Source organism: Physeter macrocephalus, chromosome 16 (genome assembly GCF_002837175.3).
Source record: "Physeter macrocephalus isolate SW-GA chromosome 16, ASM283717v5, whole genome shotgun sequence".
Classification (NCBI taxonomy): domain Eukaryota; kingdom Metazoa; phylum Chordata; class Mammalia; order Artiodactyla; family Physeteridae; genus Physeter; species Physeter macrocephalus.
The window spans coordinates 3292092-3306263 of record NC_041229.1 but is presented as its reverse complement, the minus strand read 5'-3'; the positions used below and the strand labels follow the sequence as shown (position 1 = coordinate 3306263).

General features: G+C 49.7%; 1 protein-coding gene across 3 annotated transcripts in view; it reads left to right on the top strand.

Annotated features, from left to right (window-relative positions):
- Positions 1-6125: 6125 nt before the first annotated feature.
- The window catches only part of NTM (neurotrimin), a 954879-nt gene continuing 946832 nt past the window's right edge, over positions 6126-14172 (top strand). For 2 of the 3 annotated variants that reach the window (XM_024131161.3, XM_055091563.1), the window contains exon 1: positions 6190-6466. In XM_024131161.3, the coding sequence (XP_023986929.1) occupies positions 6385-6466 (82 nt within the window). In that variant the 5' untranslated portion in view covers positions 6190-6384. Of the gene's footprint in view, positions 6467-14172 lie in introns of all 3 variants that reach the window. The other variant, XM_024131164.1, reaches the window with a different exon arrangement.

Genomic DNA, 14172 nt, shown 5'->3' with positions numbered 1-14172 from the left:
AGTGTGGGGAGGAGAGGGGAGCAAAGGGAGTTTGTGTTCATCTGTCCCCACATGGACGCTTCAGTCCAGATGCTTTCAGTTGCAAGTGACAGAAACTCAATCTGAAATAACTGAAGCAAATAAGGGTGTGTGTCTGCCTTCAGGCTTGACTTGTCCTACTTTCAGTGATGCTTTCTCCTCTTGGTTCTCCTCCTAGTTTTGGTTGACTTTTTTCCTTGCAGACTTTCTCCATCTGTTAGGACATTTACCCTCCGGAGCAGTATCTGTTTCCAAACAGCACCTAGAAAACTCTCAGGGAAGAAACTGATTGGTCAGCCCTGGGCCACTTGCCCACCTTCGCACCGAGAGGGTAGCAGCCCAGTCAAGCCACACGGAGTTGATTCCTGGGGGCGAGCGGGACAGTGTGCCAACAGTCCCCCCCTCCCCCAGAGCCCAGAGAAAACTGCTGGCCACAAGTATCGGGGGCAGTGACTCTCAGTCAAGTTCATGCTGAATATTACCCAGCACTATGATTGGTTTTTTCAAGCAAGCTCATTATAAAGACATTGCAGCCAATGTGTGTGTTAGGCATCGTATCAGGGCTTTCAGAGTCTTCATTTTGGTTAATTCACATCGCCTCTGTGAAGTAGATATTATTATTTCCACTTTAAGGACGAGATGGGCGGAGATGAGATGAGATGAGAACACTGAGGATCCCAGAATTGAAGCTGATAAATGGAATTAGACTCAAATCCAGGTCTTCTGATTTTAAATGTTAGATTCTTTCTGTTATATTACTATGCCGTATGGCTTCTTTTTGAGATGATGACGATAACTCGTAGAAACCCAGGCGAGATGACTTGTGCCTATAATTCCAGTTAGAAAACACAGACCATGTTCCGTCTGTAGGAACGTGGATTTAAATCTCCGTGTCCTTAATCTCTGTGCTGCTAAGGGTTCGACTTTCATTGTAATATCAGCTTAGGCAAATTATCAATAAATCAGGGAATCGGCTTTAAGTAGAATTCTCAAAATAGACCCCACAGAATTCCAGCATTATTGGTACCCTGGCCACATCACACGTGTTCACCTCAAAAGTGACCGTTTAACGCGGAAGCCACATTCAAGATGGCTTTCCAGGGAGACCCCTTGGAAATGTGGGGACGGCCTTCCTCCTCCAGCATGGCTTTCTCCCTCCGGAAGGGACACTGCAAGTCAGAGCTGGGCCCCCGGCTCCACCCCAGGGGTGGGAGGGCAGGCAGTCCCCCCTGCCCCGGAGGCGGGCTCGCCGCCACCCAGCCTCGGCCAGGCGGCCACAGCGGGCAAAGGCAGAGTGGAGCAGTGGCGTTTGTTAGGTCCTGAACGTTATTTCAGGGCTGCTCTTTAGGTTGAAGCCCCCGTGGTCCTCTCCATAACAGCTGCGAGGATTAAACCCCGCTGCCCACCCCCTACCCCCCGGCACACACACTCCTCCTCCTCCTCACGGGCCTCCGTCTCCAGCCTCGGGCCAGGCCCACCAGGTGTGCGTGGTTGTCACCCTCCCCGCAGGCGGGAGGGCCGTGCTCAGGTTCAGCTGGCCTTTGGGCCGCGGGGCAGCCGGGCCCACTGTGACCTCCTGGGGTTTGCTGCCTGGGCTTGCCGCCCGGTTCGGCGAGGGGCCAGGTGTGCACGGGTCAGTTCACAGAGAATCAATCCCCATTTGCCCCTGCGCACCGCGCAGAAGCTTCAGCTCGCGGATGATGAACGGCTCACAAAATGCCCTCCTGGCTGCCTCTCCTCAGAAGTTAAATGCCTCGTCTGTTTCCCCTTCCTTATTCCTTATTTCTTATTCCTCTTCCTCATTCCTAATCTGCAAACAGGAAAATCACTTCTGTGGTAAATTTCGCTTAACTTCAAGGAGTGTGGATGGTGAGAAGATACCATCCTGCCTAGAACAGGAGGCCCCTTTCCTGACGTTAATTTTGTCCTAGGACCATTCACCCTCCTCTGACCCTTGAGCTGGGAAGTAAATGGTGCATATCGTGCATCTGGCTGATCCAAGAGGCAGATCTCATCCTGCAGACACCTGATGAGAAGTACTTGAGCCTCTGAGCTCAGAGGAAGGAGCCCTGATTGTTGAGTGAGGAGCTGCGATTTCCAAGGGTGCCCTCCAACGAGAGCTCCGCCAGTCAGGGCCTCCAGAGTCACAGAATCCCTGCACGGCCCAGGCCACCCCATAAGGAAGGACCCGGACACCCGCTGTTTGGGGCAATTGCAGCAGAAAAGATTCCCAGCCCTGAGGCCCGAAAGACTGAGATTGAAATGGAAAAAGGAAAGGAAAAATGCAGACTGCTTTGATGTGATCCATCCATTAGGTAAGGGATGGGCCTGGTTGAGCACAGCCCTGGGTGGACCCGCTTTCTCCTCTGTAACTATATCAATGATCTTTTGAATATCCAACAGGACATGTAGGCCGCTGGGGGATTTTATTCCATGGTAAATTCCAGCATTGAAAGAGCTATAGCTCTCCAGATAGCTTAGCACTGAGCAGTACTCAGAGTCCAAATTAGACTTTTGGTTTGCCAGCTCCCAAGGAGAGATTTCACCTTGGTGAACGCAGGAAGTGTGATTCTGGAACGAAGCTCCCCAGGAGTTTGGTTCACAGGCTCTGAGAGCTCCTCCCTAGGACACGTAGCAGACCACTTCGGTCTCCATTTGACTAAAACGGTAAAACAAATGAAAACTAGCTGATGGTTACGATGTATGGTGATGGTGGGCATGAGTTATAGCTAGTATCCCCATTTCAGACGTGGAGTTGAGATGGCTCAGCCGAGGTCCCCCGGCCCCAGGGATCTGAACCAGCTGGATGCAGCCCAGCCTGTGCGCGCGGTCAACAAGCCGTGCTGACCATGCCGAGTGTCTGTTGAGTGTGCCCGTGTGTGTCAGGCATGGTTACATTATCTGTGCGTAGAGGGTAACTAAGATGGATGAGAATTTGTGCCAGGGTTCATTTTTTAAAATCTTTTAAAAATTTTATTGCAACATAGCAGGGCAAGATCAGGGCTCTCAAAGAGCTTTCAAGAGCCCCAAAGTTAGGTGGTGTATTTCCATCCTCCATTTTTGATTTATGGTATCGCTTGACTGTGCATTTTTCCCTCTGCTTTAGATCTGGTCTCTACCTCACTTTCAAGGTATAGCATGACTCTCACCATCTCCACAGGGCTTTTTAAAACTATCGTAGAAAATGCCCATCTATCACTTCCTTGCATTCAGATAAAATTACTAATTATCTGCACCAACCATTTGCAACTCATTTATTACTAAAAGTAATACGTGGGTTTTCTATATGCTCTCTATGGTTGTATGTGTTGTTTCACATAATTTTTAATAACATAGGCTGTTAAAAATAGCAAAGGGATGTATAAAGAAGATGTATATATACAATGGAATATTATTCAGCCATAAAAAGGAATGAAATTGGGTCATTTGTAGAGATGTGGATGGACCTAGAGACTGTCATACAGAGTGAAGTAAGCCAGCAAGAGAAAAACAAATATCGTATATTAATGCATATATGTGGAATCTGAAATATTGGTATAGACGATCTTATTTACGAAGCAGAAATAGAGACAGAGACATAGAGAACAAACGTATGGATACCAAGGGGGAAAGGGGGTGTGTGGGATGAATTGGGAGACTAGGATGGACATATATACACTATTGATACTATGTATAAAATAGATAACTAATGAGAACCTACGGTATAGCACAGGGAACTCTACTCAGTGCTCTGTGGTGACCTAAATGGGAAGGAAATCCAAAAAAGAGGGAATATATGTATACGTGTAGCTGATTCACTTTGCTGTACAGCAGAAATTAACACAACATTGTAAAGCAACTATACTCCAATAAAAATTAAAACACAAAACAAAACAAAAACAATAGCAAAGGGGGTATACGTAAGACTGTCTGATATCTATTTGAGTCCCTTATGGTAGTTAGCATAGGATAGTATTTTAGAGGTTGGTCTGAGAGACAAATGCTCAGGTTCACATCACATCCTGGCTCCATTGCTGACCGGCTGTGGACAAGTCTTCCTTGAGCCTCAATGTCCTCATCTGTAAAATGGGGATGATAAGTGTACCACTTCATAGATTGTGAGAATTTAAAGAGAAAAATGCATGCAAAACACTGGCTCTCATGCCTGGCACATAGCAAATGCTCAATAAATGTCAACTAGAATGATTAGTTTATTACTGTGGGCACGCCCTATGGATGCTTAAAAAAAATTGGTGAATGTACAGATTTGTTGCAGGTCCAGGTGAGGACACTTGTAAATGTTGGTCTCTGTCTCTTCAGGTAGGGACGAAAGGCTTACCGGTGACCCGCTGTCTCCCTCGTCACTCTGGAGAGCAGTGAAGTGGCAGTAGAGGAATCCACCATGCCTTCTGTGCTGGGCAGTTATTACCATGGCCAAAGCCACTCCGGAGCATCTAACTGCACGTGTCACTCTGCGGAGCACTGCACAAGGAGACCGGTCTAGAGATAAAATGCTTGTCCCTTGGGAGATCAGAACATCAAGGGCATTTTGGTGGACGTGTGAATTAGCACGCAGTGGCAGAAGGAAAAAAAAGTTAACATAGAAAGACTTTAAAATAAAAAGAGACTTGAGACACAGCCCTTTAACTGTACAGACGAGAGGCCACGGTTCACAGAAATAAAATGACCTGCTCACAGCCCCTCGGTTTGTGTGGAGCTGCCACTAGGATCCAGGTCTCCAGACCCCACTGCTCCTTCCACTTAAGTCTCTGGGCTGCACACCTGCAGGGGGCGCCTCTCTCCTTCATGCACAGCACAAGGTGAGTGACACCTCTGAGGCTTGTGCAAAATGGCAGTGCTGCTTCCAGTTCACCTGTGCACCCAGTAAGTACTTTTGTTCTATGCAGTTCAAGGATATGTACATTAAAATTATTATGGGGAAAAATTTTTTTATGGGGGTTACAAGAAGTATAATAATTACTGTTGAAATCTGGAAGAAATACTTCAAAAATGTGTGTGTTGAGGCATCATGATGGTATGCATGTGTCAGAATCAGCTAAGGAAGGTGCCGTGAACGGGCTAAGTTGTCCAGAATTTTTGTTTGCATCACATAACTTGCTTCCCGTAAGAGAAAACCACAAATTAGATCATCAGTTTTCAGGACCTTAGAGTTAGCAGATCTCTCAAAAAGTCATCACATCCATTAGATTATTTCTGTCAGAGGTATATTCTTACCCACCATCAAGGAGATGCATGTCTGCAACTCTCTGAGGACATTTTGCAACCACACACAAAGTCTATACTCAGAAAGTCCTTCAGTGTGTCTAACCTAAGTCTGTCTTGCTGCAGTTTAAATAAACCACAAGCACTTACATTCTTTATCTTAGTGAAAGTGGATTGACTGAGGCATGTAGAATAAACTCACCCCTTGTTCCCTTTTGGAGAATCTTCTCCAAATTCGGACTGCAGTTCTTCTCAAATCTCAGAAGCCCCATCTCTTTTCATGGTATCATACACACATGGATGACTTCAGGAAATAAACTTAGTGAATGCAATATAGGAGTAATACAGATATTCTGAAACAGGAGTGACAGGAGAAGAAAATAGAAAGTTATTTATTATTTTCAAAGCAATGAAGTAGGAGGTTGATTGGAAAAGGTGAAAGATGAGAGAGAGAGGGGGAAAAAAATTTGTCATTGAATGATATTTTCATCGGAGAGGAAAATAAGTACCAACAAATGAAATCTGCCTCATCTTTGCAAGTTTCACCAAGCATGAAAATGTCCCTTTAAAATTTCCCGTAAGCGGTTGCTGGCTGCGGGATTTTTCCAGTGTAAAGGGAATCTGAGTTCAGGAGGCCAGGGAATGCCAGAAGGAAAGGGATTTTTTGATGTTGGGGTTCTGAGACTGTCAGTTTAAAAAATGAAAGTAATATAGAAGGGGCAAAGTGGCATTTATCATGCCATCTCTCCAGGCTCCTGTCTCTTTAATCAGCTAGCCTGATTTGCCCAGTAAATGATTCCTGAGTGTGTGTGTGTGTGTGTGTGTGTGTGTGTGTGTGTGTGCGTGTGCGTGTGTGTGCGCGCGCCCGCGCGCGTGTGTTGTAGCTCTGTCAATCCTTGGATTAGAACCAATGATTGCAGCTTGTAGGAGGGCTGTCCAGGGCCAGATTGTACGAGGTGTCTCAGTGCCAGAGTATGAGGAGAGATAATTACTGAGAAGTCACACTCTCTCCCATCCTTGGCTTTCTTGTGGTGTCCTTCAGCAAAACAGTGGATTTAAATTTCCTTCCACCAGCTCGAGAGCAACGCAATCTGTCAGGAAAGAAAGAAAGAAAGAAAAAACCCGAAGCTGACAAAAAAGAAGAAAAAGAAGAAAAAAAAAATCATGAAAACCATCCAGGCAAAAATGCACAATTCTATCTCTTGGGCAATCTTCACAGCGCTGGCTGCTCTGTTTCTCTTTCAAGGTAAGAGCTTGCTATTGATTTGCCTACAGTCGACCCAGGAATTGGACAGTGTGCTGTTGATGATTCGCAGACTCTCTGAGTCGGCTCTGCTGTGCGGTTGGTTTGCAGGTGGGGGAGAGAGCGTCCGAGCAGCATATGGCTGGGACTTCATCCTCCCTCCCAGGCTGTGAGGATATTGATTTGATGCTGGCTGCTGCCGGAACGGTGGGTGGGTGTGTGGCGCGGGGGGGAATGTACGTGCAGAAGTAAAATGTGTCTGGGGCTCCCGTGCGGTACGTGGCTGTGTGCTGGTCCCCTGGACCTCCGTACATTCTTGCACACACACGATAGATGGAGACACATGGAATCACGGATTCGGAGGGCGACGGGGCTGCTAACGCGTTGCTTATGGTACTGGGAAGAAATTACGAGAGGAAACTTTAAATATCTATCGGCCAGTAAACTTGCAAAGCTTCTGCAAGGAGCAAACAGAAAATTCAGGCTAGGCATAATCAGGTACCTGTGCATCGTGGTCAGAGAGCCAGCTAGAAGGGCTGGATCAGTCTGCAGCAGTGGTGGGCAGCCGGGGTAGTTTCCCATGTGTTTTGGGGTGTGTTTGTGGAGGGGGGCAGCGGGGCGTGGTAACAAGCAGATAAGAGGCTGTAGGAGCCAGCAGGGCTCTGAAATTCCGGAAAGCTCTCCTAAGTTGAAGGGAGAGAGGCATGAAGGGTCGAATGCTAATGTTCGGTTTCTTTCTCTTCTGGGAAGCGGAGACGGAGCCGAGGGGCTGCAGTTGGGGCCAGGCTTGCTGGGGGTGAGCGCGCGCTGTGACGTGGCCCTGCGGTGCTGGAGTGGCTTGGGATCCGCTTCAACCTTGAGTCCACTCGCTGCACCGGGTGGCCCCGCGCTCTGTCCCGGCTTCCAGGTCCCAGCAGCCGCCGTTCCCTGCCCACCTGCTTGCTCCCACCCACCCTGTCCTTTGAGGGTCGGGCTTGCCTCGTTCTTTTTTGAAGATCCCTGCACTCCCAGGGACTGAGACGGGCAGAGAAACTTTCCCCGGGTGGTCCAGCACCATCTCCCAGAGGACCCCGCGTGGCAGCTCAGCCCTGGCAGCTGAGTCCCCAGAGGAAAGTTCACTCCCAAGGGGTGGAGAAGGCTGAGGGGTCCCACGCACCTGATTCCCTTCCCCACCGCAGCACGGGGCTTTCGTGGTCCGGACTGGTCCCCACCTCGGGTCCTGCTGACCTCACTCTGAGGGTGGGCTTTGGCGACTGTCCCCTTGCCATAGTTGCAGGGCTGACCACGCAAGGGAAGAATCAAATGCGTGTGTACCTTCGGCTGGGGCTCGAGGGGGAGGAAGGGGGCCCCGGAGGGATCTGAGTTGGATGCAAGCAAGTCCACTGTGCTGGAATCTCCTTGCCTCGCCTGCTGCACCCAGCCTCGGGGGCGCCGGCCTCGGGGTGTCTCTCCTCCCTCACGGGGTGGTGGGTGTGAGAGTGAAGGAGGCCACGTGGTGGCAGCCCTGATTGACTCCTCTTACGTAACAAGGAGCTGTGGCAGCATGTGTGTGCGTGTGTGTGTGTGCGCGCGTGCGCGCAAACCCCTGCTTGTACTGGGTGAACAGGGGCTCGCCCAGTGAGGTCAGAGACCCAACTCTGGCAGCGGGGAAACTGAGTCCAGAGCCAGGTAGCCTCAGGGAAACAGCTTCTATCATGCTAACCACAGAAATGGAAACTAACTAGTCAAGGGGTGGAGTGAGGGGTCAGAGGAAGGGACAGGGAAGGTCCCAAGACCTCCATAATTTCCATCTGTCCTGAGGTCTGTGTCTCTTCCATCTGTAACTTCAAACCCGAGACAATGGCCAAAATCCCACCATCCACAGCCCCACTGGCTGCATGCCAGGAGCCCTGGGCCATACTGAATTTACATATAAATTAGCATACATGATTTTTTTTAAATCAGAAATAAATGCAGGGAAGCATAATATTTGCTCATACTTTGAATCATTCCTGAATAGATGGGAAGGCAGTGGTGATGCAAAATTCTCCAGGGGGAATTCTGATTTTCGTTCTTGTTGCCGTCTTGGGGCGGGGATGGAGGTGACTTGGTTACCCCAGCTCTCCTCACAGTCTACCAAATCCTGCTTTTCCTAAGACGAATAATGGCCTTATTTGTGCTACCCACCTCGAGCCAGTTCTGAATAGCCTTCAAAGTGTCCCAGAAGAACCGGGCTGCCCAATTTTAAGGCAAAGGGACCCCCGAGACCCCTGAGCCACATGCCAGTTGGACCAGCCAACATGAGGTGTGTTTTCTCTTCAAGGGGGTGGGAGCTGGAGTCGGCCAGCTACCTCTTATCAAACTCACAGACTTACTGAGGCAGCCACGTCTTGCCTGCAGTAATCCACCCCTATTGCATTGACCCAGTGGGACTAGTTAGAATGCAGTACACATTCTAAGGCAATTTTTTCTTCTCCTGTTTTTGTTTTAAGCTGGCTCTTCCTAAAGCCGTTACTTCCTGGGTTTCCTGCCTTCTTGAAAAGGTGTCTGGGGCTAGGGGCAGGTGACGGACCCCTCCCTGACCTGCTCCTTACCTCTACCCCACCAGCAACCACGATCCAGCTTAGATGGGGAGGGAGTCAGCACTGATCAGCGATGGGTGGGCGGGAGGGTGATTAGTGCCTTGGGCTCTGGCCCTAAGAAGATCTGAGGCTGATTAACAAGAGCTCCTCCTAGTTTCTGGGAACCAGAGTGAGGACGGAGGACCGAGATTAGGCGCTGTCCTTTTCAGCACACCGCCCACCTTCTGCCACTGAGAGGCTCTGAAAGGAATGGCTGGTGGTGCTGCAGCTTCTCTCCTTCTAGTACCATTGCTCCTTCGAAGGATTAATGCTCCTTTCAACACTTTCCGAGGAGCTTGGCTAGATTCCTATCTTACCTTTCTCATTTTCTCTCACCTTCTCACATCCCACACCAACACACCTGCCCACTTATACACAGGCAGGGCAGCGGGGAAGGGAGAGGAGATGGGGCCAGGTTCACCCTCTCGTTCTCTGGGCACCAGCAACATGGACACCGTTCAGCTGGGCGGATTGGCCAAGTTCCTGCCACTCACAGTAAACACTTGGGTGCCAGCCGCAGCCTGAGCTGGGCGGTGCTTCTGAGATGTGAGGGGGGGCAGATGAGACCGCAACAATGTTTACTGGCGAAGGGGAGAATCGGTTTGGGATGATGGGATCCTGGGCCTGATGTAAGCATTGTGGGCACTTGGAAGCATGTGGCCAAAAAAAAAAAATTCGGGGGGGACTCTGCAGAGGAGCTTCACAGTGTGGACCCCGGCTGCCAGGCTTGGAGCTGCCAACTGGGGGCGAGCCGGGGGCGAGCCGTGGATGGCACACCAAATGCAGCTCACCTCCATCCTTCACACACGGTGACGGTCCTCGGAGCATTTGATCGAGGTGGCCGGAGGGTCCCAGCCGGGGCCATTCTTGGGTCGCAGCTTTAGTTGCCAGGCACACAGCCTTGTCCTGGCGCTGCTCCTTGCCTTTGTCAGTTTTAAAGCCAAATATGAGCCCTGGAACCCCTCCTCATCCTGTGACATCTGCCCCTGACTTCCGTGGTTTCCCAGTGGCCTCTCCTATGGTGCTGAGATGAAGGGTGCTGAGCTGTGTCCCTGAAGGGCCTCTCCTGGTCCCCTGCTTGTGTGCTCTGCCAGGCACTGTGTCCTAGCAGCTCCCCGGGGCTCTGCCCCTGCACCCATGCAGCCTGGCAGGCATGAGGAGCCGTGACCCAGGCTGGGGCCAGCTATGTGTCATGGATGGGCCACACCAGTGTTGGCTTTGGCCACACTTTATCCCTTGGGACGAGGTGAGCTAGCTCAACATCCTAAGCAGTGGTGACATTTCTGAGTCAATGTGGGACACGTGATTCTGGGACGTCCAGGAACGTGCTGGAAGGATTTGTGAAGCTCTTGCCATCTGCTCCTGGTGGAACCACTTTGGAGAGGACTATTGTGTCTAGGATTTGTCTCTGTTCCAGAATTTTTAGGTTTGGAGCTCATGACCTGCTCTTGCCCACCGACTAGAATGATAAAGATGCAAAAAACTCCCACTTTGCTGTATAGGTAACCTCAGCAGAGGTCCCACAGACCCTTCAAATACCCTAATGAGCGTGCCTGCCAGATTTCCAGCCAGTTCTGGTGGCCTGAGTACAGCTGGCTGGGGAGCAGGTACATCCAAAGTCAAAGTCCCCCACGTTTTCTGTAGGTGGAAATACTTCCCTCTGTGCGCCCGTCTCCCCACCTGCCTGCCAGGATGGGGAGCAACTCCCCTGGGTGTTGTAAGGACTCATTAAGGCTTGTAACGCGGCAAACACGCGGTGCTAGGTGGAGCTCCATGCTGAGCCTGCTGGTATTTGCGCAGCTCCTTCTCTTTCTGCTCTACTGGCTTGTTGCATGTTTACTTTATGTCTGTAGTCATTTGAAATTCAATAAAACTAATTAAACATAAAAAGTGAAAACACTCAAAAATAAGGTAATCGATGGTGTACAGGTCGGGTGGGGTTGGGTACCACATCTTCCCAGGTGTCTCCTCCCACCTGGTGGCAGAGGCCTCCTGCCCTTAGAGGATGTGCTGGTGAAGACAGGAAGGGATTTAGAAGAAACATGCGGCGGGGACCATACCTCCCATCATTTTGTTGGAGGAGACTGTTCAGGGAGGGGCAAGGGGGTGGGACCAATGGCAGGGGGAGGGGCCCTGGGGAGGAGGAGGGTGGAGCCAAGAGTTTCAGAGGGGAAAAAAACAGCTCTAAGCTATGCTGGCAAAGGGTGGGAAGAAGAGGACTCTATCCTCTGCCTTGACTGATTTCGTCCAGTAACCTCTAGAATTTGTATTTTATTTTATGTATTTATGTATTTGTTTCTGCAACCTTCTGGACTGAGCCCGCTCTTGCTGTGGCAGCTTGAACTTACAAGAGCTTCAGTGAAGAGATGTGTGTGTTCCTCCGCCATCCCTCTCCTTCTCCCTCTCCCTGCTTCTCCCTCTCTTCCTCTGCCCTTTCCTCCCTCCCTCTTTCTGCCCTCTCTCCTCCTTTTCTCTGCCCTCCCTGTTCTCCTCTCTCTCCCCTTTTCTTTCTCCCTTTCATTTTCCCTTCTCCTCCGTGGGAAACATAATTGATCAGCTGACAGATCTGGGTCAAGCTGGCAGGGGTTGCTCCGCCTTGCACAGGCTTGCCTAGGAGAGGAGGGGAGTCTGTCCTCCCAGGTCACAAGGAGCCCAGATGACGCGGTGCAATGATAGTGGGGGGAACCAAAGAACCAGTGGCGAGTTCATGCCCCATAAGTGTGGCTGGGACCGCACTGACGGCAGCGTCCTCAGCTGTTGCGTGTCCCCGACACTCCAGTGTTCCACGTCCCTTTTCCCTTTGCCTCTTTCCTGCTTCTGTTTAGTTTCTACACCCTGCTTGTTCCCGTGTCCCCGTTCTTCTTTCTGCTTGCCTCCCTACCTTTTCTCCTCACCTCCCTACCTTTTCTCCTCTTTCCAAAACCAAGACAGGAGATCTCAGAATCTCCCCCACTTAAGTCATATTAGAGAAATGGCCTTTAGTTTACTTGCAAGAAGAAAAACAGAAACTCTGCCAGAAGAGCTCTGTAAGTCATTTGCAAACCGCAGAACAAACCAACAACGATTCACATTTTCATTGCTGAGAAAAAAGTATTTCAAGAGAGACTGTCAAGCTGAGAAACCAAATATTGGAAAACACGTTCTTCAGCTCTGTTACTAAGGACATCTTAGGTTACTAAATTTGATTTCTTTCTTTTGTTTTTTTTGGCTTCTCGAAGAGTATTGTCCTTTACAGTAATAAAAGAATGTTCAAAAGATGGACTAGTTTTGGCTTCAATTGCTCATTCAAATTCACTCTCCAGAGGTGCCTCCTTTGCTTCTCCTTGGTGGTGGTGTCACCAAACTCTAATCCAACACAGACTAGATCTAGTTGTTTACTTGTCCGTTGGTTCAATCACCTGGCAAGTGTTTATTGAGTTCCTATTATGTTCCCTGCATTGTCGTAGGTGCTGGGAATATATCAGTGATCAAAGCAACTAAAGACAGAGTATGGGGACTTCCCTGGTGGTCCAATGGTTAAGACTTCATCTTCCAATACAGGGGGTGCGAGTTTGATCCTTGGTTGGGGAGCTAACATTCTACATGCCTCGTGGCTGAAAAACCAAAACATAAAACAGAAGCAATATGGTAACAAATTCAATAAAAGACTTTAATAATGGTCCGCATCAAAAAAAAAATCTTAAAAAAAAAGAGTACTTTTTTTTAGGTTTTTAGGACACATAAGATATATATATATATTTTTTTGCTGTATGCGGGCCTCTCACTGTTGTGTCCTCTCCCGTTGCGGAGCACAGGCTCCGGATGTGCAGGCTCAGCGGCCATGGCTCGCGGGCCCAGCCGCTCCGCGGCATGTGGGATCCTCCCGGACCGGGGCACGAACCCGTATCCCCTGCATCGGCCCGCGGACTCTCAACCACTGCGCCACCAGGGAAGCCCTGATTTGCCATTCTTTATAATCACATTGGGAAGAACCAACAGGGCCAGAAGCAAGGGGGACGTGTTGCGTGTCACGGCCCCCTGCACAGTTGCTTGTGCAAATTATGATGGGTGGGAAGAACGCAGCAACCCTGGATGCTTGTTTTTAGATGGGGAGCACTGCGGGAGGAAGCTCCACCTGGCTCTGGGTCCATCATGTAACAGCTGCTGCCTCTGCTATGCCACCCTGACTCCTGCCACTAGGGGCTCAGGGATGTGTTATGCTCCCTCGGTTAGCACAAGGATGGCGAAACCTGGCGTGAGGTGGTTGGCTTTGTGACTATTGGCTCTTGTCATTCGAGTTATTGGTTGATTCTTGGCACCACTGCCATCCTGTCCAGAGGCCTGTCCACCACGTTTGTGACCTGCCTTCTGCATAGAACTAGACGGTCAAAGGGGGCAAGGGGGGCCACTTACACAGGGCAGGGCAGGGTTTTCTGAGGCAGCTGGCTGGGGTGAGGCAAATGCAGTTCAGGGGACTCTGAGGGATTCAAATTTCAAGGTAGACTTAAGATGACCTCCCTTCTGAGAACCTATTTTTTTTTTTTTTTGCTACCCACTCATCACACCCTAATTTAGGGTTCCTGGAATAATAGACACGCGTCGTCATTTATCTGTTCTCCTCTGATACTCCAACTGTGGTTGGGACACAAGTCTTCTTTCAGTTGTCAACTTGTGCGTTCAGCCTTATGTACCCAAAGGGAATCGAGCTTTTCTTCCGCTCACATTGTGTGCTGTGGCTGCCCCCTGGATGCTTTAGGAACATTGCTTACCCCACTGCTTCTATCTGCATTTCCACAGTGGTGGTGATTCTTCTTAGCTTTTTCCCTGCAGAACAGGCAAGTACCTTTCTCACGGATCCATGATTCTTCCAAGTCAAGCAACCTGGAGCAATTCTACCTCTTCTGACCCTGTCTCAGACGTTAGAAGGTCCTCAGTGGGTAGGTGCAACGTGTCTTTATTTGCAATATTCCCATTTTGTAAGCCAGTGGCCTTCAAATTTGTTCTACCATAGAATCACCTGAGGAGCTTTATAAAAGTGTCGATGTCTGGACCCCATCCCAGAACAATTACATCACAATCTCTTTGTGAGCTGTTTGGATATTTTTCAGAGCTCTCTAAGGGGTTCCAATC